Source organism: Pelodiscus sinensis, chromosome 1, assembly GCF_049634645.1.
Source record: "Pelodiscus sinensis isolate JC-2024 chromosome 1, ASM4963464v1, whole genome shotgun sequence".
Taxonomy (NCBI): domain Eukaryota; kingdom Metazoa; phylum Chordata; order Testudines; family Trionychidae; genus Pelodiscus; species Pelodiscus sinensis.
Genome location: NC_134711.1, coordinates 201,276,809 through 201,301,930, shown reverse-complemented (window position 1 = coordinate 201,301,930; position 25,122 = coordinate 201,276,809). Strand labels below are relative to the sequence as shown.

At 42.5% G+C, this 25,122-nt stretch overlaps 1 protein-coding gene across 3 annotated transcripts in view; it reads left to right on the top strand.

Annotated features, from left to right (window-relative positions):
* The window catches only part of GK (glycerol kinase), a 49,142-nt gene extending 24,582 nt beyond the window's left edge, over positions 1-24,560 (top strand). For 2 of the 3 annotated variants that reach the window (XM_075913273.1, XM_075913274.1), the window contains 9 exons: positions 379-459; positions 1,307-1,385; positions 3,067-3,163; positions 7,682-7,766; positions 9,995-10,115; positions 12,203-12,346; positions 14,862-14,942; positions 18,064-18,150; positions 21,552-24,560. In XM_075913273.1, coding sequence (XP_075769388.1) covers positions 379-459; positions 1,307-1,385; positions 3,067-3,163; positions 7,682-7,766; positions 9,995-10,115; positions 12,203-12,346; positions 14,862-14,942; positions 18,064-18,150; positions 21,552-21,565 — 789 coding nt within the window. In that variant the 3' untranslated portion in view covers positions 21,566-24,560. The remainder of the gene's footprint in view (positions 1-378; positions 460-1,306; positions 1,386-3,066; positions 3,164-7,681; positions 7,767-9,994; positions 10,116-12,202; positions 12,347-14,861; positions 14,943-18,063; positions 18,151-21,551) is intronic. The other variant, XM_075913275.1, reaches the window with a different exon arrangement.
* Positions 24,561-25,122: the final 562 nt, after the last annotated feature.

Below are 25,122 nucleotides of genomic sequence, written 5' to 3'. Positions count from 1 at the left end.
TTTTCTTGGTAATTCTTCTTGCCTTGCACTTCCAGTCTAGAGGCAGCTATGCTTGAGTCTGGTGCTTCTTATCAGCTGGTTCTGCAGGCCTCCAGGTTCTTCTTTGCTGTGAAGAACCTGGTGGAAATGTGCATTAAGTAACACATTTCCATGGGTTGCTGTTTGGGAATTGTGCTGAAACATTGGCTCATTTAGTTTCTTAAGCTTACTTACCTGTTACACTAAAGATTCTGCATGTTTTTTTTTTATTCTTTATAAATAAGGGCCTCCCCTTCTAATTTGACTATCTTATAGTATTTATGCAATTTCTTATAGAAATGTGATTCCTGACTTGTCCAGTTCAAGCAAGTGATGGCTGATCCATGTTATATTTTTTAGCCTGTATTGTCTGACCATGGCCTTCTAACCACAGTGGCTTACAAACTGGGAAGAGACAAACCTGTATGTTATGCACTAGAAGTAAGTAGATGTGGCAATGGCCCCCCTCACTTTTTGCCTTGCTTTTTCTTTTCATTCTTGGAATCTTAAATCAGAAAATCTCTTCCAGAAGATGGCAGAATAAAACAGAATTGTGTCAAAATATTTCCAGCCTTATCACAATTCACTGTATATGTAGAAAGTCTTAAATGGAAAAAGTCATATATTTCTGTTCCATTCCTAGATATACACTGTTACCTTTAACTAATCCTCTTCACTCAGGGCAGGTGTGACTAGGTATTGCTTTGTCATCTAATGCTGTGGGTTTTTAGAGTAAATGTCTGAAAGATCAGGAGCATCTACCAAATCTGTGGGAAGGTTCTAATGGTCTTAGACATTTGATCTGCCAAATAGCAAGGGCATGAGTAATCACCATGAATAGTCAGTGGAACTATTCATGGTACTGAAGTTTAGCACACCTTTGTACCTTCAGAATTTGAAGGACTTAAGTTGGGATACATGAGACATTCAGACCTCACCACTGTGTTCACTGAAGTCCAAATGTGACGACCACTTAAGGACCTGGGCCATTTTTACTAGCATCTTGAAAATTCTTCTTCAATAGGGGAAAATCTCTCCATGTGGTAAGAGAACTGGAGTAACTGGAGTAATGTTGACTTCTCCACACCACTATGCTCTGACACTCCTCCGGCCACTGGACTGCCTGTGGCTCCAAAGTATAATTTCAGAAAAGTCCTGAGACTCCTCTGAGATGGGGTTGGCCAGTTCCAAGGTCATAGATCTGCAAAGATGATATAAAGGCATTTTTGTCTGTCCTTTCTGGAAATTAGTAAACTCAGTGTATGACTGTTTGTTTTTGTTTCCTTAGGGCTCTGTTGCTATAGCTGGTGCTGTTGTTCGTTGGCTAAGGGACAATCTTGGTATAGTAAAGACTTCAGGTGAAGTTGGTGAGTATTCATAAATTGTAAAAGTTTTTCAAATTGTATAGAAGGCAAATAGTGTAGAAGTCTGTAGTGCGAAAAGATGAAAGTAAAATAGAGAATGATTGTAGTAAAACACATGTAAGTATATAACCCAGTTTTGCAATTACCAAAAAAGATTATGTACATTTACATTTTTTAACCAATAACGTTGCTGTTATTAAAACTCCTTGTTACTGTTGAAAGGTGTAGAATTACTGAGAACTGTGCTATACTAACATGGTGGTTTTATTGCTTCATTTAATATTGAGAAGTTCAGGATCAATAGTACTGTATACAGATTTCACTGCATAGTCCATTGAAAATTGTGTCTCAACACCTACAGACTTGTTCCCAGGCTAAGAAATGGTGGAGTGAGGTCCCAAATCTGCAGTTGTGCTCTGTGCAAGGGCTTGTATGCATGGTGTCCATTGAAAGAACACCTCAATTTGCAAGGCTACACAAAATGACATTTAACTTGGAATGTGAATGTAATATCTAAGGATAATCCATCTTCCATGAGAATGGAATTACCAGTAGAAACCTATGTTGTTCACTCTTAAATTCTAGAAAATTAAACCAAAAGTGCAGATGCTTTAAAATTTTGGAACAGAATTGGCTTCTGAAAAATTAACCCAGGACAAAGGATAAAACTTTAAACGACTAATAGTCAATGATACAGTGGATCCTAAATCATTTGGACAATCTTGTAAGTTTTATACCAAATATGAATAGATATCATGATTTCTATTACTTTTTTTTTATTGTAAGAGTCAAATATTGAACCTTTTTTTTCTAAAGTTATACTCTGGTCCTAGGTTGTGCTAGGTCTGGGACTTACCCCTGCTGTGGCTCTGCATTTAAAGTGTTTTAGGAGCCTGGCGGGCAGGTAGCCTGGCTCAGTTCCTGCCTGTGCTAGATCCAGGAGCTCAGCCCTCTCCCCACCCTGGACAGGAGCTACTATTACCCTGCGCTGCTGCCTCTGTATCAGAGGCAGCAGCAGGGGCAATGGGCAGCTGGTCTGCAAGGGGAGCTTGCTCCCACCTGGAATCCTGTTCTGCTGCCTGATACAGAGGCAGTAGCATGGAGTGGCAGGGGGCTACTTGGGAGTGAGACCGGAGCACACTGGCTGCCAGCCCCACCCCCAGAGATTAACCGATAGTCGAGTAACCGATAAGAATTCATTAAGTTAATCGACTGTTCAATTAACCAATATTTAACATCCCTAGTGAAGACATAACTTAATCAGGCATTGCTCAGACAATGAGAAATCTTGCTTCTCAGAAGCAAGTAGATCCTATGCTACTACTTGTAAGCAAGTTCCTAGTAATAAATTTCAGTGTGAGGTTTTTTTTAACTCCCTTCTCTCCCCTCTTCTCCCCCCCCCCCCCCCCATGCAAACCAAGACCTCGTGGGGGCTAGATGCCCAAATTCCACTAAATAGCATTGTAAATGGCTGAACAACAATAGTACACCCATCGGTACGTCAGAGTAGCCATGTGTATATTCTGACTGCAATTGATTTTTGTTAACTGTTTTCATAGATGTGATATGTGTTTGAGTATATTATCTCTAAATAATCTCTGGAGCAGATTAAAATCAAATTTCTTTAGCATTAGATGTTCTATTTATGGAAACCTAAAGGCATTTTTTTTTGCATGTATACTAGAAAAACTTGCTGCAGAAGTGGGAACTTCTTATGGCTGCTACTTTGTCCCAGCATTCTCAGGATTATATGCACCATATTGGGAGCCCAGTGCAAGAGGGTAAGGATAACTTATATTTCCAGAAATGACTAATTGTATTTTAAGTAATCTGTGGGTGTCTGCTAGGAGCCAGCCAGAACCACTAACTGTTATATTTTCTTGAATTTGTTTTTGGGTCTCCTAAGTGCACTGCCCCCAGCTGTCTCATCAAAAGGGGACTGGCACAGGGGCTGCTTGTGGTACACATTAAACAGGTAGGGACAATGATGGCCACTGCTAGTCAAAACAATCTTACCTAAAATATACTGGGAAGCAGAAGGTTCCATTTTCAGCATCCTTCCCCAAAACAAAAAATACTTAGAGAAAGCGGGATTGAAGCCCATCCTTGAGAGATGTACTTGGTTGTGGATAAGGGGAGAAGCCAAAGTCTCTGCTTTACCCCAAGAGGCTGGGAGTAGAAGGTTGGGATGAAAGTTGTGCCGGGTGAGTTTTGGGGCAGGAGATCTCAACCTTCCTTGTAATTGCATTGTCTGCTTCTTTCCTTCCCATTTTGTCTGCTGGCTTCTGGTGCTCTTTTAATCTACCACTGGAAGAGATGAGGAAGCAGAGTTTGCGTGTCATCTCCTCCTTGGACATCCCTCTGCACATACTATACATGGACGGCTACTTCTCCTGTGGAAGGGTCACTAGGAATCAGCAGGCAACAGCAGTAGGAAGTGGGAAACTCAGTGCTGAGAACTGAGTTCAGTTCCATCAGTGCTCCCCATGCTTCCCCCAGATATTTCTAATTATTTCATGGGGTAGAAGGGTTCTCCATGTAGTCCTGTCGATGTCATTCCTGAGGGGAGGGCATATGCTCATGGCCAGGGTTTGACAAACGGCAGCGAAATCTACTCACCAGCCCTGCACTGCGCATGTGCAAGACCCATAATGTTCATTTGCATATTAATTAACAAATGATGAATGTTCAAATAAGTTGTTTCTGGTCCTCCCAAAACCCCCAGTGCCAGCTTTAGCAAAGCCTTTGATATAGTCACCCACAATATTCTTTCCAGCGAGTTAAGTAATATGGATTGGATAAAGGGACTGTAAGACAGACAGAAAGCTGGCTAGACCAGGGTTTCCCAGACATTTTACTTTAGTTGGAACCCTTTTTTTTTTTTTTTTTTTTCTTTCCACTGCTGCTTTTTGCAGCCCAAAAATATAAACGCACAAACAAACTGAGAAAATACCAGACATATAACATGTCTGGTATTTTCTCATTAGGTAAGCTTTGTATTACTAGATGTATCAGTTTGTAGTTTCGAACTGCCTGGCTGGTAAATATATGCTCAGGCTGCATGAGTGTGTCTCCCAGCCAGACAGTTCGCAACTACTCAAGGGGTGTGGGGGGGGAGGGGAGGGGGGACAATAGATTCCCTGGGCCGGACTAACTCGTGCTTTGCGGGGGTGTGGGGGGAATGGGAGCAGCGCCCCAAGATCTACATATGGCCGGGTCAGTCCCACTCCCTGCAGGCCGATTCATTCCTTCCCCCCGCTCCGCCTCTGGCCAGCCCCACTTCCCCCAACCCCCTCCCGGGCAGCCATTTCTCCCCCGCTTCTCCTCCCAATCTCCCTTGGCCAGTCCCGCTGCCCGCGTCCAATCCTCCTTCCGGTGGCCGCTTCTCCCCGCCTCATCCCCCCCCCCCCCAGTCTTTCCTGGCCAGCTCCCTGCCCCCAACCTCACACCCCCCCAGCTGCCCTGCTTCCACTGGCCTTCCAGTCTCCCCAGCCTTCCCTGATTTCCCCCGTTCAGTGCTGCTTCCAGTGGCCAGCTCTCCCCTCCTCCTCACCCCAGAATCTCCTGGCACCTGCACCTTTCCTTAGCCCTGCACCCTCCTGGTGCCTCCCTCTTCCCTTACTGCCCCTACCCCCTTTGCCCTCTTTTTCCCTAATACCCACCCCTTCAGCACTCTCTGCCCCATCCCCTCCTGCCCCTCTGTGCCCTCACACATGACTTGCTCCATCCTGGCCTTCCTCATGCCCACCCCTTCTTTCAAAGCCTTCTCCCAGCACCTCCTCCTCCAGCCCCCAATGCCCTTCTCCTCTCCTCTCCTCTTCTCTCCCAGCATCACCCTGTCCCCCCTCCCACTGACACCTCCCCTCCTGCCCTTTCCCTCATTGTCTGTCTGTACTTGGCCCCCCGGCATTTGTGTCTCTCTCCTGCACCCCTGTCCCTTGGTGTCTTCCCCCCTGGGCCCCCTCCCACCCCCCCGTTGCTGCCTCCTCGCCTTCACCCAGGCCTGTTCCCTACCTTCCACATTGCGGGGCCAGAGGCTGCGCTCAGGCCCTGGAGGCTGGCACCGGAGGCAGCGTGGCCCCGCCACATGCCTCCGAAGAGTTTTAAAATCCTGGGCTGTGACATCACGTCATGCCCGTGCGTCCTCCCCGCCCACGTGCAACACTGCACATGGGCAGCAGCAGGCGGTGAGGAGGAGCCACACACGGTGGGGATGCTCTGGGAGCGGGGTGGGAGGACACGCGGGGGGGGCTGGGGCCTGGCCTGGGTCCGCTCCAGGCAGAGCCGGGGGAGAGATCCAGCTCCACATATTGGTGGAGCAGAGCCCCTGGCTCTGTAACTTGCCAGCACTTCCAGGGTCAGGGGCGCGGGGCCCGAATCGGCCTAAGGTATTTTTTTTCCCATGCCAGGTACTGGGCCCATAGTTTGGGAAATGCTGATCTAGTGTAATGCTTCTGTGCCCCATCCTTGTTTCAGTTTTCATAGAACACTAGAACTGGAAAGGACCTCAAGAGATCGAGTCCAGTCCCCTGTCCTCACGGCAGGACCAAGCACCATCTAGACCAGTGTTTCTGAAAGTGTTCCATGAAATCACTTTGAGAAATACATTAACTGGCCTCCCCAGCTTGTTTATTTACTGATGCCGCGGCCACAGAGCCTCATGGCTCCCATTGACTCCATTTCATCCTTTGCAGCCAAGGGGATCTGCGGGAAGTGATGTCGGCTGGGCTACCGCTTCCTGCTGTTCTGCTTGGCTGTAAAGAGCGAAACGGAGTCAATGGGAGCTGCGAGGCTCCGTGGCCGTGGCACCAGTAAATAAACCGGGGTGGCCAGTTAATGTGTTTCTCAAAATGATTTTGTGGAACACTTTCAGAAACACTGGTCTAGATCATCCCTAATAGATGGTTAACTGGTTGCTGATTCAAGTCGTTAGCCATGTCTATACTTACTTGGAGAGCGACACTCCAGAGATCGATCTTCTGAGATTTAATTTAGCGGGTCTAGTAAGGACTCGTTAAATCAAATGCTGATAGTGCCTCTGTCAACCCTGGTACTCCATGGGGTTGCAAGAACTAAAGGCCTGCTAACTTCCCACAAAGGGGATGCTACAGAAATTCGACTTAAGATATGCAACTCCAGCTACAAGAATGGTGTAGCTGGAGTCGACGTACCTTAAGTTAACTTTTTTCCTAAGTGTAGACCTGGCCTTAGTCTCTTATGTTTGCTCACTGCTGCTGAGCTTGCCCACTTCAATAGGCCTTGGCAATGGGACCTGTGGGAGCACCACGAACACTATTTAAACATTATACTTTTTTTAAGTTTGCTTACCCCTCCTTTCATTTCCCCTTTCTCCTCTTTCCTATTTTTTTAAAAGTGGCCTCCCAATTAAAAAAAAAAAAAAATTAAAACGTGTCCCATTTAGTGCGACACCTATGCAGTCCTGTTGAACCTCTTGCCCACTTCAGGATTTTAACAAAACAAAATTCTGTACACAAATATTAATACTCATTTGTCAGGGCGCGCTCTCTGTGTGTGTGTGGGGGGGGGGGGGAACCCATGTCAAAATCAATTCTAAGAGAATTTCTAAACTCTCATAAATTGGTTTGTGCTCTCAAGTCAAACTGGGTTTCTGTGTACTGTATATTAATGCATCATTCACACGCAGAACTGTTTGAGAAATTAGGTTGACTTGCTATCCTATTCAGTGTACCTTAACTGAATTTATCTAAGTGCAAATACTGCATTACTTCCACCAAAAGGAGCTTTGGGTTTGTAACTCTTGACTATTACTTGTTTAAAACAGATGGGGTAACCATTTTAAATACCAAAAATGTAGTCCTGTCCCCAGTGAAGCTCTTACATGGGAAATGAAATAACAGATATATAGCATAGGGTGGAAAATGGAGGTTCTTTTAAAACATGAAATGATTTTCATGAGGAGTTTCTCACACTTCTTTAAAAAAATCTAATAGAATGCAATGTTGGTTAGTTTTTGTTTTGTTTTTTTTCACTGTGAGGCAATGAACTGACGTTTCCATGTTATAAAAACAATCATGTTCTTTGTGTACAACAAAGACATCTTTAGTATTAAAATACAAAAGATAAATATTCAATGAGAATTTTTAAAACATTATCATGAGGTTGTTTTTTTAATATATTTCAGGTGCTTTAACTTTAAAACCACAGTAGCTATCCACAATACAATACAAATATGCCTGAATATCTCAGTTGTAAGACTGAAACATAATCTGATCAACATTAATGATCCTAGTTGCTTGTTATCTGTTTTGTTTTAACAGTATTATCTGTGGCCTTACTCAATTTACAAATAAAAACCACATTGCCTACGCTGCATTAGAGGCTGTCTGCTTTCAAACACGAGAGGTAAAGGCAAACTTGCTCCTAACTTCTGGGGTTTTCTTGTTTTTTGAGTTTGATGGCAAACAATAATGACTTGAGGTATTTTTTTAAATTTTCCTACAAACTGATCAGAAGATCTAGTTAAGTTTAGTAGCCTCAGACTTGTTAAAGCACTGATGCATGGCTGTGCTCAGCGTTGCAACATGTAGCTGATTTAAGAGCCTAAATTTCATTTTCAAAAAAAAGCTTTCAGTGTTAAAGAACCTAAATCCCATTGATGGTGAGAGTTAGGCTCTTAAATCAGGTAGGTGTTGCAATGCTGAGCATGACCGTTCCATATCTGGGCCATAGTGCATATGCTCTTATTTATTCCACCTCAAGAATTCTGTTCCTCTGTAAGCGTTTTATCTTGTAGTATTAAATGTTTGTGATGGTAGTGTGCCATGCTAATTTGGGACCCATTGTACTGAGCTCTATATTTAAAAAAAAAAAAAAGTAAAAGACAATCCCTGCCCTGATATAGTTACTACAGGCTGGATCTCTTTAGTCTGGCACCCTCAGGACCTGACTGGTCCTGGATGAGGGACCAGGGAAGGTCATTTCTAGGCCCGTCACTGGCACCCCCAGCCATGGCCTCACTGCTAGCCTGCCAGACAGCTTCCCCTTGCCACCAGCCCCTCCACACGCAGGCTCCTGGCCCCACCATGGCAGCCCTGCCACTGGCACTCTCAGTCCACTGCTGGGCTCCATCTCTGCCGGGGCAGCCCCCCTGTTGGGGTCTAGTTGCACCACCAGGCAATAGCCCCGCTTGGGCTTCAGCCTTACTGGGCGGCCCTGCTGCTTCCTGGTCTCACCAGGCACCTCTGCTGGGCACCAGTGGGGCTGCCAGGCTTTAAGCTGCACTGCTGGGTTGCCTCACTTCCTTCTTCCTGGCCCCTCCACCAGGCAGCACCGTGATCAGGCTCCCGGCTCTGCAGGGCAGCCATGCTGCCTCCCAGTCCTGCCAGGAGGTTGAGCCGCTTGGCACTAGTGGGGCTGCAGGGCTCCTAGTTGTGCTGCCCCTGACCCCGCTGCCTCCCAGTCTCGCCAGGCAGTTTTGCTTTTGGGCTCCAGCCCTGCTACCTCCCGAGCTCTCCCTCCCCCCCCCCCCATAGTGTTGGCACTGGGTGGCAGCCCTACTACCGGGCTCCCGGTTTCACTGCTGCAGGGCATCCCTGCTACTGGTCTCTAGCCCCACCCGAGCCACCAGCCCTCCACCAGGACTCCCTCGTCCTGGGACAGCTGTGGTCCTGCTGGACCAGAGAGTCCCGGTTAAGAGAGGTGCAGCCTGTAAGTACGGCTGTAATCAGCACATGTTGAGGAATATTCCAGGGGAAAGGCAGTGATCCTTTTGCCTCAGGATCCATAGAGCTTCAGTGGTGTAGACTCCCTAAGAGAGGCTGAAATCACTGTATTTGGTGACTGCTTTTGAGGCTGGGCTATCTTGCACTGAGCCTCCTGTGATAAGAGAGCTGTGAGGGGAGTTGCTAGTAGACAGTATAGAGTTCCTCACTGGGTGTATCTGTTTGACCGTTCTAAATATTAAATTGAATCTCCTCGTTTTATTTTCTTTCTGTGTGAAGGCTCACACAAAATTCAGGAAAACTGATCAAGGAAACACTCTTCCCCTGTCGCTTATTTTGATTTTTTTTTTTTCCACAAAAAAATCTTTGGGCTTTAATTCCATTTGAAATTGGAGGTATTTTTACCTCTACAATAAATCGTAGCATTACAAGTTCATTCTTTTTATGAACTGCATTAGTAAATGCTTATGATCCTCTTTCATCTCAGTTCCTCTTCCTTGCCCAAAGAACTGTGGAAGACCTCTAAACAACCTGTCTAGGCAGTCAAAGGTCTCAATTTGGTAGTCTGAGTCTCCGAGGTCAACTTTGTATGAAGATGAAGCCATCTTCTCGCCTCTAGAGGTTAGATCTATTTTTATTCAGGTCCAATGTACACAGGTCTTTAAAGCATGGTTTGTGGACTCTCTAGAAGTCTTCAGCGCCTTTCCCATTACCTGTATCTTAAGACTGTTGGAATGTGTTTGAGAAACGTGGGAAGAAACTGGTATTGTCACTGCCTGCTTTCTGTTTTGTGGATGGATAGGACTTCAGAGGAATGTTGTCTGTCTTGGAACTCTTCAGCAATATATTGAAAGAGGCTCTTGTGTTGCTGCACAGTGAAATGTATAAGATGGAGTATTCTTCTTTCAGATTTTGGATGCTATGAACAAGGACTGTGGGATACCACTGAAAGAGTTACAAGTCGATGGAGGAATGACCAACAACAAGATTCTCATGCAGCTCCAAGCAGATATTCTCTGTATTCCAGTAGGTGAGTGCAGACTTACCATTCAGCCTGTTTAAGAACAAAACAAGTCTCTGAAAACCTGAACAAACCTCAACTATACAATATTAGCTTTTTTGCTGCTGGCCTTCTCATCATTGTTTTGTGAGTGAGGTGGGGATTTTTTTAAAAAAAGGCTTTGTAGTCCAGTTTGTAGGAGGTGAGTATCTGCAGCTCCATCAGGATTGTAGTGTTCTAGAGATGCATGGCTCTTCCTGTTAGTGAAGGGTTAGAGCACCATGGTGGAGATCTAAGATTTGATGCAGGTTCTATTTAGGCAAGGCTTCTTAGCTCAGTTCAGATTATAAATGTGGAGGAGCCCTGAACAGAATCACCAGCAGGGTGTCAATTGCTGCGAGAACAGAATGAATAGGAAAAACCAAAAACCTCCTAACTATTCTATGTGACATAAGAGGATGGAAGTTCCGTGACTCAAAGTGTAGAACGTGAAAAGAGAGGAGAAATGTCACTGTTGTCTTCACCCAGTGATGTGGGGAGAAAAGGGTATTTCTGGTGATGAACAGGTGAATAGAGAGCAGGGCTTCCTCTAAGCTATGTAGCTGCACAGCTGCTTAATGAGCCTCTTGCAGGGGCTCAGGGCTGCCATGCACAGAGCTTCCATGTTCAGGGGAGAGGCCCCTCTCCCGGACATGGCAGCTACCTGGTGGGGCCGTGGGAGCACTCCTATGCCCCAGTCATAGCAGCTTCCAGAGATGGCATGCTCTTTTGGCCGCAACAGAGCTAGCAAGGAGCTGTCATGGCCAGGGGAGAGAGGTGCTCCTTTGGCCCCAGCAGCAGGGCTGGATTAAGAAAGGGGCTTCAGTCCAGGGCCCCAGGCTGAGGAAGGGCCACCCTGGGCTACAGCCTGTAAAACCTCTGTCTTCTGGGCCAACCCTTCTTTGCAGAGTGTGGAGGAGAGGCAACTCTGTGCCAGTCTTCCCTCTCTCTTCCCCCACTACTGCTGTGAGTGCTGGGAAGCTCTGGCCCCATGCTGTCCTTGCAGCACAAGTCCGGTGATGATAAAGGGCATCAAGCTGTGCCTGCCAAACCATTGTATGGCAAAAGGCTCTTCCAGGATTGAGGCTGAGTACCGTTGCTCTAAGCGGGTTGCTGTTTAAAGCCTATTGCAGTTTTATACCAGAAAACTCACAGGATTGGAGAACTTTAGCACTAGTGAGAACAAAACACCTTTCTCAGACTCTCTTTGTAATACTGCTGTGGCAGACGTGGAGCTATGGTGTATACTGATATGTAACTTATTAATATGGTATGTGACCTGGCCAACGTTAACCTCTGTATAGCTATACTGAGTTAATAGACTTTTCTGTAGCCATGTATTGAGCTGACTTAATATGAGCTGCTGGAGAAACAAGCAGGAAGACAACACAATGGCTCCCAGGTTTAATAAAAAAAGCCCTGACACACATTTGATATCTTTGAGGATCCTGTATCCTTTCTCCACTGAAGTTGCAAGCCTTGTTTTTGCCATTGCTGAGTGGTAACAGATGAAAGGCTATAAACAATTAGTGATCTGTTCTTTGAGAAGGGAGGTGATTGGAAAGACTGAGCAGAGACAGGAGGGAGACGTGTCTCCCTTCTTCAGGGGAGAAGTGAAGCAGAAGATAGATGGATGCCTATTAAGCCTGATATATGTATAGTTTGTCTGTTGTTTATAAGACTGGTTTTCTCTGAAATATTTATGTAGAACAGAAACAATACTTAGCTTTAAGAAGGATATTTGGTCACTGATTACTGTGGCTCTCTTACCAAGGAGGGCACAGAACTGAGGTGCTGAGCTTAAATCAGGTTTGTGTGGGATAATCGCAGTTAGTATGTGGGAACCACAGCCTCAGGCCAAGTCTGAAAGTGAGAGAAGGCTAGAAGCTTGAGGGGGGGATGCTCTCCAAAGAAGCTAAATGTGTTAGGCCAGTAATTGTGACAACTATATACAAGTGAGATTTGCAAATTTTAAGCCTGAGGGAAGCTAGGTGTATATAATAGCCCTGTGAGGTATCTCTGTCCTTGCAAACTGGCCCATAAAGAAAAATGGTTTTTGTGTTCCTGTTTCACTTTAGTAAAGCCATCAATGCCCGAAACAACAGCATTGGGAGCAGCAATGGCAGCTGGAGCTGCAGAAGGAGTTGGAGTCTGGAGTCTGAATCCTGGGGATTTGACAGCAGTGACATGGGAACGGTTTGAACCACAGATCAATCCTGAGGGTAAAAAGAGAAATTTTGAAGTTTGAATTTAAAAATTATCTGAAAAACCTCCAAGCCCCTTCCTATCGGCATCAGCATAAGTGTAAATTTAAATTGAATGGCTTACATAGATGCTTGTCATTTAGTGTGCCAGCATTTGGTGACTTTCAGTTTCAACCATTTAAAAACTGATATAAAAAACCCATTTCCCCTTCTTATTCCTTCCCCAGGATTAGAAAATTGTTGACAGAAGAAGCTAGTGGACCCTAAAGATTCCACATGGTTTTTTGGCTTTCAGGGCTGCAGGAGAAGCCAACTTTTTATATTTTTAAGAGAACTTTTTTTGTAGGTAGAGCAGGTCTTTAAAATTAGCTCACTGTTCTAACTATTACGTTATCTTGCATCAGTTGTTAGGTACTTCTGGAGACAGAAACTTGCCATTATAATTAATATATATGCAAGACTTAAACATTTCTCCCTTTTTTGGTTGAAGTTTTAATGTTTGTGCAAAAAACATGTGTAACCAACCTTCTAGTCTGGGTGTTTTTAACAGACATAAAGGTCTATCAGTTCCCACTTCTGGTATCATCATGTCAAAGGATTTGAAACTCACTACTATTGCTTCATTGTGGATTATACTTATAAATCTGCCTAGTGAATTTGTAGAGGAAAAGCAGAGTTTGAAGGCCTGCTTCTCCACGTCCCATATCTCATATCACAGACTCTGCCTCTGTTGAGTCCAGTTGAGTCACAATGACAGTATCTGGCATCTGTTTCCCACAGATATAAATACTAAACCTAATGACAGAGGGTGCAATTACAAAGTTTGTGGACGATATCAAGCTGGGAGTGCTTGCAAGTGCATTTGAGGACAGTAACAGAATTCATGTTGACATAATCTGGAGAAATGGCCTGAAATAGGGTGAAATTCAATAAGGATAAATGCAAAGTACTACATGTAGAAAGGAATAATTGCATGAACACAAAACAGGAAATGACTGCATAGGGCCTTGTACAGCAGAAAAGGATTTGGAGGTTATAGTGGATTTTAAACTAAATATAAGTCTTCAATGTAATACTGTCTCAAAAAAAGCAAACCTCATTCTGAGATGTATTGTCCAGGAGCGTTATAAGCAAGGCATGAGAAATAATTTTTCCACTCCGCTCAGCACAGATGAGGCCTCAGCTGGAGTTCCGTTCACTTTGTTCCCAAGTGTGGTTCCCAAGTGTGGACAAATTAGAGGAAGTTAAGAAGAAAAGTTTAGAAAGCATGACCTATGAGGACAGATTTTTTTTTAAAAAAAGTGGATAGTTAGATAGGGATGTAAGCGACTACTCAAGTAGTTGATTACTCGATAAATTTAGACTCAGACTGCAAGGGCAGTGGGAAGCAGGAGCCAATGCTGGGGGGGAGCCAGCTTAAAAGCCAGTTTCCACCCAGCATTGTCTCTGCAGTCCGTGGAGGGAGGGCCAGGGGAGGCAGAGCTGTAGCAGGGGACCCAGCACAAGCCGGGACTCAGCAGTCCCAGCTCCCGCCAGGTCCTGGACCGCTGCATCTCTGCTTTTTAAATATAGTAAGAACTGCCTGGCTCTTACTATATTTTAAAGGCAGAGATGCAGCAGGTGACCTACATACCCGGCAGCTCCTACATTTAAACTGCAGAGCCACAGCTTATTGACTAATCATGTACTCGATACAAATTGTACCTAGTACATGATTAGTCAGTTACCTGCTTCTTAACATCCTTATGTTTAGACTGTAGAAGAGAAGACGGGGGTGGGGGAGACAGAGACGAAGGGGAGGAGGGGAACATGATTAGTCTTCTAGTATGTACAAGGTTGTTGTCCTCAATCGTTAGGGAAATAATTGATAAGATAAGAAGCAATGGGCTTAAATTGCAGCCAAGGAGATTTAGGTTGGACATTAGGAAAAACATTTTAACTCTCCGATAGTTAAGTGGTGGAATAAATTACTCAGGGAGGTTGTAGAATCTGTCATTGGAGGTTTTTAAGAACAGGCTAGTCACACACCTGTTAAGGATGGTCTAAATTTGCCAATTTTCAAACTTCAGAAACTGCAGACCCCCATTTTGATTTAAAACTTTCACAGATGCACAAGATGACTTCTGATTTTCCCCAGGGATGCTCAACCTCCACTCAGCCCCAGGTCATGCCCCCATTCCATACCTGCTCCTCCTCTTTGTCACCTCCCCCTGAGCGTTCACTGTCTATGCTTCTCCCCCCTCCCTCCCAGCACTACTGAGGTCCCTTCCAATCCTATGCTATGATTCTAAGTAAAGTGCATTAGGCTGTAAATGGCTGGAGTTATGAAGAATTGATAAATTACTAGTTACTTGTGCATTAGGGTTTTTAAATAAAAGCCTGTCACTCCAGACATTCTTTTGCAATGGGGATGAGTTCTTAAGTAACTGCTGTGCGTTCTTGGAGAAATCGTTGCCGGACAAAGGTTTGAGGGTGAATTTAATGTGTGGAAAAACTGAAGTGTAAGTACATTAATTCATCTTTCCGATTTCAGAAAGTGAATATCGCTATGCCAGGTGGAAGAAAGCTGTAATGAAATCAATGGGCTGGGAGACATCTGAACCTGATGCAAATGGTAAACCATTATATTTTATACTCCAGTGACTAGCACAACTTGAATGTCCTTCAAAACATCAGTTACCTTCTATTACAGAGATGTATTTTTCTCTTGTAAAAGACAGAAAAAAATTCTCTTACTACTTGTTCCTAAATTACTTATTACATTTTAGCACATGGTAACAGTGACCTGTATAGCTCTGCTTCTAAGCAAACAGCATTTTAACATTTAAAAATTTTTCCCTAAAGCTCTGAAATCCATGTAAAACAAGGTGTTTAACATTTAAAAACCTGTACATTTGAAAGTATAATGACCTCTAGCCTTTTTGGCATTATCATATTCTCGAATTTAATTAGAAAAAGATATTATTTGCAGTAAAAGAGTTATGGAGTAAAACAAAACAGGAAGCACATTGAATTTACTTTTGTAATTTTAAGATTTACTTTTAACGTTTAAATCACTGTGAAGATATTCAAATTTTGAGCACGTAAACCAAGAGCAGACTGTAGCATCTTTATTGATGCAGTTCAGAGGAAATCTGCAGTAAGAGTGCGAACACTGTTGAATGTTGGGATAGCATTCAGTTAATGAAGTCGTTCTTAAACGCTTCCATAACATTACCCCGTGCTACAAAAGAGAGAACTTCAGGACCCTAATGTCCCTATTTTAAAAAAATAAACAGTGTGCGTCGGAGGCGAGGAGAGAGGGTGGTCCCAGCTCCTTGAAAATGATTTTTGACCACAGGTTAGGAATCCATGTACTAGTTATTACGAAGTAAAAATAACATAGGACTGACCATACAGTGAAAGCAACAAACATTGCTGAACAATTACACATTACAGGTTGAACTTCTAATCCAGCACTCCCTGGTCCGGCGTGATTTTAGTTAGCTGGATGTTGACTTATCATGGATGTGGCCAAGTTTCCTATGGTACCATAAAATTTGTTTACAGCCACCAGTCCTGGCTCTCAGTGTTCTGTGCTGTTGTTCAGGTCTAAATTACCCGTGAGTATTTTCTAAAAGCCCAGTAAGCAGCAGAAGAATTGGTAATGCTGGTAGACAATACTGACCTCCCATAGTCTGGAAAATTCTCTGGTTTGGCACTGGTCAGGTCCTGAGGTTGCTGGTCTAGAGAGGTTGAACCTGTAGCTACATTTTTAAAGTAGCAGTTCACACTGGGGTATTAGCAAGTTCAAACAAAAGCTGTCCCGCTGCTGCTGCCTGATTCGGAGTATATCAATTCCTTGATTAAAGCATAGTCTCATATGCCTAAATTCAGGCCTATAAAATAAGCATGATATTGATTTAAGCAAAATGAACTTTAGAAATGGTCCACTGCAGCATACTGTCCTTACTCCATGAAAGAGCAATACTCCTTCAGAGAGAGAGAGACAGACAAAAGTAACAATTCAAGCTTCATGCAAAAGACATTCTCAACTCCTGTCAGGAAGGTCTAAGATCAGTGAAAGTATTTCTGATGTTTGATCTAGATTACTCAAATTAGGATTATAATAAGCCTATTTGAGGAAGGAAGAGAGACTAAAACACGGAATGCTATATATGTTACTCTAGAGCATACAAAATACAATTATGTTGTGATGTTATAAAAATTGATTTAAGAACCAAACTCAAAATAAAATGAAAATGAGTTTATAGGGGAGCATTTTGAAAGAGGGAATTACTTTGTTCCTGGGGACTGTTTAAATGTACATTAATTAGACATCTTATTAAATCAATGGATATTTATACAGTCAGTTCATTGCCTATTCCAATCCTTTAAAAAAAAAAATGACAAACATACCTCATTTCATGTCTTAGGTGCAAGTACAGTAAAGTCTGGATTATCCAACCTTCCGCTAATCCAACATTCCGCTTTATCCGACATAGCCGGATAAACCCTGGAGTGCCATGCCTCATGCAGGCTCCCTGGCTGAAGAGGCTCCAGCAGTAGCCCCTGAAAGCAAAACTAAAACCCCGTGCTTCCCCCGGCTGCTTACCACCTGACCGGACCCGTTTCTCCTTCCCCAGTTGCTGACGTACCTTGAATTGCAGTGCATGGCAGGCGATTGAGAGTCCGGCCCGCGGGTCCGAGACTCCTGCCAGCGCCGCTCGGTCCCCATTCCTGCCTGGCCCCTTCCCTCCCTGAAGGCCCCAGAGCAACATGGCAGCGAGTGGAGCCATTCTCCCAAACCGCGTGCGGGGTCTGCAGGGAGGGAAGGGTCAGGCCACCCGAATCAACTACAGGCGCAACTCATGCTCGGTAGTATCCGACATTTTCATTAACCGACCACTTATCGGTCCCATTTAGGTCAGATAATTGGGACTCTACTGTACAGACTTATCTGGAATCCCTAGAAAAGCAAATAGAACTTTTGTATCAAGATTTTGTTTCTCACTAAATTATTAGCTGTGACTGGGATGCCTTACAGGGGACACTCTAGTGTTATGTACACTAACATCCCTACTAGCCAGAGAATGGCGTATGTATATAGCGTGATTTCCCCATTAATAGAATTAAAAGTTCTGCCAGCCCTTGGAAAAATATGCTTAATTCCCTTTTCACCTGAAGTGATAAGCAGAATATAACTATTCTGGGAGGCTGGGGAATCTCTATCAAAGGTGACTGGAGATTGTCTAACCTGGTCTTAAAAATCTCGGATGGTCTAGAAGGTGCTTGATCCTGTCAGGAGTGGAAGGGGACTGGACTTGATGACCTCTCTGGGTCCCTTCCAGTCTTATGATTCTATTTACAAAAATCTGCTTACAATGATCTCCAGTTATCATAGGGACAATCTTTGGTATTTGTCTGCACTCTGGTTTTTGGAAGTGTTGCTACTTGCTTTCTGCTTGTCTCTTTATGCTGAATAATATTGGAAATGGGCTCTCCCTAATAACTTTGAAAGCTAGAGGACTCTGGATCCAGACTCAAATGTATATAGCTTGGGCTTACCTTTCATTTTTATGGTGTGCATGTACAATTTTTAATATTTTTTCAGGTGTTACTACTCTTTTATTTTTATTTTATTTTTTTTGTAACTTTTTTGCTGTTCATGTGATTCTTAACACAAATATTGCAATTGATGTATGTTTCTCTTTTGATTTGCTTGACTGGAAACTCCTTCTGCTGGATGACATCAGGTGACTCTAGTATCTTCTGTAGTCTGCCTTTGGGTTTTTATATAGTGAGTAGCATGGTAATGTTAATCGGAGCAAAGTACATCTCAGGTTAGTTATTTGAACTAGATAATTCTAAAAGGTCTCTAGTTTAAAAGTACTAATCTTCCATTTGTGCTCAATATAGTTTTTAATATTCTTTGTTGTTCATGCACACAGAGAAGTTAAGAGTGGGGATTTAAACTTACAATTAAGAAAATTCAGATGAATGCTGGAATTCATCCTATTGTGACACACACAAATTCTCTGTAAAAGCTTATGAAGCAGTTTTGCATTAAAATATTAGACTTGGAGCTTAGCTTTTTCTGGTTTTTACATCCTGTATACAGGATAGGGCAGCTCCCTGCCTATCTCCGGCATTGGGCTGCTCCAGCCCCACAGGGGGCCCACAACAGACAGAAGTTGTCTGCAGCCCCTGTCCATGGTGGACTCGAGCTCCCCACAGGCTGGAGCTGCTCTGGAGAGGGTTTGGCAGCCCCAGCGTGGGTACTGGGAGTTCCGCCAGCTGGAGGTTGCTTCAGCCAGGCTGGAGCAGCCCCTAGCAGCATTCCCTCATGAAATGATGCTGCTACACAGTTTAGAGGGAACACTGGTCCCCAACCTGAATCCTGCTTTGGCCGGTTAACTGATTGATAGGGATTTTACAACCCTAATACAAGATATACCCTTTGGAGCATGCTGACAAAGGATCGTATTCTCTGTAGTTAAAGTAAGAGTTTTAGCCTGTATCCTGTACTTCTTTTCATTTAAACTTTAAGACAGAACCTCAGTGTAGTCATGAAAATGCAAATGTATTTTCAGCTCTCCTTGAAAGAGGTATAGGAGTTCTGTTTTGATCAATTTGGAGCTATTGGTCTGTTTGAACAGACTGAGCAATGTAAATAGCTTCACTATTTTGCTCACTTTCACTATTTCTCTTCCTGACACAGTACATCCTCCAATATATTGAACTAGATTTATACATATAAAGAGGAAAAGAGATTAGTAGGCTTATTCATAAAAATAACTTATATTTTTAAATGGGAAGAATTGTGTGCATGTGCAGTAAATATTTATTTTCAGTAACAGTTGATATTTTGTTAAAAATGAAGTTAATTGTAGATAAACAAGGTTTTAAAAATATTCTTTGAATATTTAAAAATGTTGTCTTATTTTATATAAATGTTCTTGCTTTCTTACACTGTAGAGACCCATGTGACTTATTTTAAGCTTTCAGTTTTAAAATGTACAAAAGGCAAGTTTTCAGCCTGAAGCAGATACTTAAGAACACATTGACCATAAATTTCTGAAACAGTCTTTATGCAATGCTGATCCAAACTCTTAACTCTGGAACACTGTTCTAATAATATGAAAATAATTTGTTTCTGTTCAGTCTGTTTTTCATGCTGTTCAATGCTACTTTTTCTTGCATGGTCTTTAAAGACTTTATGGTCTGTGAAGACTCCATGTGGCCTGCACTTGTCAGAAAGGTTTATGGTTAATCAATAAATTAAGTGGCTGGCTTTTGATTCACTAACTCATCTGACATAACTAACATATCTGAAAGTGAGCTACACTTACATGAAGAGGGCCCTAGCTGGAAAACCCAAGGTACAAGGCAGTACTTTGTAAAAACAAATTTGTACAATTTAGTTACATTGAACAAGCTAAATAAGAAAACTCTAGTTTTATTTGCAGTACTGATTCCTGACCCCATGTGGGACACCTATAACAATATGAAACTTGAACGTTAGAAAGCAAGTTAATATTGCTTTTCCCCTCAGAGTCCCCCACTGACCCTGGGCTGTGTACCGTTAGTAGTCTGGGGTCAGATGAGGATTCCCCAGCTGACCCCGGGATCCATGCAGCTTTTCCCCAGAACCCGGGGTCAGCTGGAGACTAGCTGTGTGGTAGCTGTCCCTTTAAAACGCCGCCTCCTAGCATTTCAAAGGGGGCAGCTCTTGTGAACCCAGGGTCAGTTGGGGACTCCCCAGCTGACCCCGGGTTCCATGGCTTTGAAATGCCCAAGAGTCCAAAGCAGGCACCCGTGTGCAGGCTGGAGTCAGCAGAACTTCCGGCTGGCCCTGGGCTGCACACAAAGTTCCACATTCCTCTTTTGAAATGTACAAAAGGAGGAATGCAGAAGTGCCTATCATCTAGTCCAGGAGTTCCCAACCTGGGGTATGAGAAACTTGTCAAGGGTGTACGGGGAATATTTGGTAAATAACTAGATTATCCTAATTGAAATATTCCAAAAGTAGTAGTAGTAGTGAAAAAAGTTGTGGATTCTAGAGTCTAGAATTGATCTCCTTTCATATTGAATAGGGGGTATGGGAAGGTTTACTAAAAGCCAAGGGAGTATGGGGACCGAAAAAGGTTGGGAACCCCTGGTCTAGTTGGTGGAAAGTCCATCGACTAGTCAATTAACCGCATTTTAACATCCTTAGTCTACATAGCACTTATTTCGAAATAGAGCACTCTTCCTCGGACTTCCCTTACTCCTCGTACAATGAGGATTACAGGAGTAGGAGTAAGAAGTCCTCCAGCTTGGCAGTATTTCAACATTATGTCGAAATAACTGCCAGCTGTGTAGACGCGGACTATGTTATTTCGAAATAATGTTGCTGTGTAGACATAGCCTCTGAGATCACACATTAAGTGAGAAAACTTTAAAAAAACAAAAACCTCTTGAGTGCTGTTTGAAATTGCACTAATTTCTTGTAGTGATTTTTTTTCTTACTTTCGTGAAAATTGGCATTCTTTCCAGACAGTGGGAACAATGTCTTTGCATAGTGTATTGTGCTGTCCATATTGCTAACAGAGGTTAGCTGCATCTAGTTAAGATCCGAGAAAGGGTGGCATCAGCCCTGCTGATGAGATGACATTCCAAAACAAGTCCTATAATTCTGCATACCTGAATTCCTGTGCTATTGAATGTGGATGGGATGTTCTTCCCCACCTTTTATCTATTAAATTGTTGGGTGTTATGGAGGCTACTGCATCCAACAACAGAGATGACTGTGAAATTGCAAACTCGTTATAGATGGATATCATAGCACCTACCACTGAATTGGAAAAAATCTATGCAAACTGGCTAAATTTGGATTTGAACTGTAGAAATTTGAGCCCCATTTTCAAAAAAATGAAGCTAAAAGCATTCAATTTCCTCCCTACATGTGTCAAAAGCATATCAATGTGATGTGTCGTCTCCCCTCTCCCAACATAAACACCAAGAGATGCAGCCCAAGCTCTCAGACATAAGTTACAACAGCATTCGTCATGTGTAACATCTAGTTATAGGTTTTTCTCTAGTTTTTTAATCTAGTTATAGCCAATTGACAAAAATGAGGCTAAAAGCTAGTAAAAATGGTGGGTTTTTTTGTTTGTTTTTTTGTATGATTGACTTACTCTGTTATAAAGAGCTGTTTTATAGTACAGTCTATATTTCTGATGCATAATCCTTTCTGTTTAAGGAATGGACAAATGAGGCTGCTTAATGGATTACCGGAATACATCCTGTTTGGTTTAAATACGAAGAATATCCAGTATCTCCCAATATGATGGCACTGTTTGTATGACTAATTAATTTATAAACCCCTCTGTTGTCTTAACTAGAGAGACATTCAAAGCACTGGATTTCTAACTTGAAATGAAAAAAGTAAGCCTTCCTCTTTCCTCCCTGACCTCTGCCCCCCCCCCCCCCCATTTCATTTTTTTTTCAAGATCCAGAGGTCCTAAATTTTTGAGTGTGCCATAAAGAGACATTGTAACCTTCTAATTGTTGGTACATTGTTATAATGCACTATAGTAAGTCATAAAAGTTAAATTATTTCCTAGCTGCTTTGAATTAGTTATATTTGTGTGGTTGCTAAAAGCATTTTTGTTATATCACTGTCGGACTGAAAAAACTCTGTTGGTATGGATTGTTTTTAACACTAACTCAGTTATAAACTGTACCAGACGCTTTAATATCTGCTGGTAATGTCTGCAGATTGTTTTTAAATATTGATCAAAACATTAAATGTGATTTGTCTCCTGCACACTTGCATTAAGAACTATTTAAGACCTTGAATCCTGTAATGGTCTTTCTTGGAAGGGGAGTAAGGCCACTTTTCTACATTTGCATTGTTCTGAAAGCCAGATTTTACATAGGCACTCTGCCCACAGGAGAGCCTTAGTCCTTAACAGCTGATAGCCCTAACAGTTAAAGGGATGTACTATTGACCCTGGTTGACCAGTACTGCATTTGATCTTTTTTCATCCCTGTTTAGGGTACGTGGATAATGCAATGTACAGAACTTGAGAGAGATGCAGCTATTGCTATTTATGTAAACAGGGTCTGCTAAAATGAGTTGTTCTCCCTGATCACTTTCTGCTTTTTTGATAACATTTAGTGCATCTTAGGGACCAGATGGAGCTTCAAAATTTGCGAGACCATGTTATTACTTAACAATGAAATGTGATGTTTGCAAGCTCAAATCCAGGCTTTAGTATATACAAACTTGGGTTACCAAAACTAGATAGGCACTTACAGTCTAAGCACAAACTTAAAAATTGTCTTCAGTCCATTAAATGTTAAGATCTTCTATATCTAAACAGGCTCTTTTCAGTTATCCTAGGATCATCTTAGATTGCAGTGACAATCTGACAGTATCAACATAAATTGTTTAAAAGTTTATTTGGTAGGACAGGCAAGGTGATGCTAATGTTAGTGACACTAAGGAGGAAGGTCAATGTGTGAATTTTCAAAATAAATGACAGGGATATTTTATAGGTGCACAAGGAGCTAAAGGGAATGCTTTTGTGTTCAGAAGATCTCTCCATGGTTTATATATAATATATATACACAAAAGCAGTCATTCTTTCTTAAAGCTTTTTCTTCCATAAACTGTGAAGGAGGAGCTAATAGACACTAGGGATACGAAAGTATAACCATTAACATGCAAGGTTACACGCAGGCTCTCCCCATGCTGCTGCCTCTGTATCAGAGGTAGTGGCACAGGGAGGGAGGAGATGGTGCATGCAGGGAGCCAGCTTTTAAGCATATCTCCTGCTGACCATCCCTCCCTCCCCCCCCCCCCCCCCCCCATGCTATTGCTTCTGAGCTGCCAGCCCCAGGAATGTAACTGCTGAAAATTTCAGCAGTTGCACGATTACTTAAACACATTTTAGCATCTCTAGTAGAGAATATGAAGTATTGGAGCTGCATAGATGTTCAGGTATTTAATATATAAACTGTCTTTTTATTATCAAGTGCAATAAAATCTGAGAACATCTGTTTTGAATGATCACTGAGGAGTATATTTTTCCCATTAGTACTTGTATAATAATAATTAATGGGAGTCCTGTGCATTGGTGGAAATATATAACCTCCCTTCATTCCTAAGAACTATGTACTCAGTCCTTATGTCACTTGAATGTACTTTGTCCACAATCACTACTGCAAATACCTAGTATTTTGGATAGATGTAGCGATGACGGTTTCTGGTTTTCAGTGTGTATTCAGACATATTTGTAGAAGAAAGAGTGTCATCAGTAAATAATGGAAAACAACAAAGCTCCAGCTGTACACAATTGTCAAGCTTCATACCGTTCATGACTTACTCTCTACAATCTCATGTCTACACTAGAGAGACTACATTGACATAGCTACATGCTGTAGTGAAGCCCTATTTATTCTGTACTGTAGATGAAGCCTGCTCCACTAGGAGTCTTTGTTTTGGTATAGAAACAGCACCTTACCAGATGATGGTATCTTGGTTGATGGAAGTGTGCTTCTGTTGACCTAGCTGTATCTACACTGGGGGTTAGGTCAGAATGGCTACCTCACATTAGAGAGGCGAATTGTTCATATCCCTAGGCCATGCAGCTATAGTGACCTAACTCTCCATGTAGACTAGGCCAAACTCCAGGAAGCAATATAGTGCTAATAACTCCTACAGAAAAACACAAATTAAGGGGTGGGTGCATACCCTTGAAAATGGAGTTTGTGGATAGTTACTTGCCAAAATTACTTCCCAAGTGCTTATTTTCTCCAGATTTAAGGCTGAAATTGGAAACCTAAATTAATGAACCTGAAATCATTAATTTAATTGTGTTGCTTTTGTATATTGCTGTATCTGGCTATTTGTGTTTTTTGGTTTTAGGTATTTTTGTGGGTGTGGGTTTTTTCTTTTGCCTAAAGTATTGATTCTGCAGTTTTCTGACATACCGAACCTGTTTTGAGATGATGCTGTTCCAATTGCAGTTTCAGTGAGTAAATGACTAATTTATTTTTGAGTAAGATTACTGTTGCAAATATTTTACCTCAACACCATTGTTAATTTTCTACCAAAATAGCTTACATTAATTGTAAGAAACTTGAAAACCTGTTAAAATAAATTGTGTGACTAGAAGTTGACTTTTTTTTTTCTGTTGAGAGATTTCTTACTTGAGAAACACATTGATATTGAAATACCATGAATAAATTGGCTTAAAATTTGTCTTCAGTTCTTGGTTGCAGATTTGTATTGGCAGAGAATACATGAATGAAAAATTAGCATGCAGTATACCATAATGTACTCCAAGAGGTCTAATACACAGTGGATTTCTCTGTAAATCATCCCCTTTATTCAGCTCTAGATAGTCTTATTTTCCAAAGTTCAAAATCCATTGATTCTTTTAGGAAAGGTGGGTCTGACCTGGGGGCCCAGCTAGGCATGGAGAGCACAGAGCAGGCAGGGTTGGATTAGTCAGATACCTACTAAGGGTGAGAGAGAGGGGTGTGTGTGTCTGAGACCTTTGTGATTTTTGTCCTGCATCTTCTGATTGCCACTGAACTCGCTTGAATATGAGCAATTTTACCAGCTGCCCCAAATTCAGCTGAGATACATTGTCACCCTATTTCTGAGCAGTAACTGGTGAGCAGAAGGTGCTTGCAAGTTACTTGCCACTATATTAAAATCCCCATCTATTTTAGAAATCTGTGTCTTGGGTTTGCTGCTAATCCATCCTTTACACTTAATTGTGCCTAGAATACCAACTTCCATTCAATTAAACATGTCT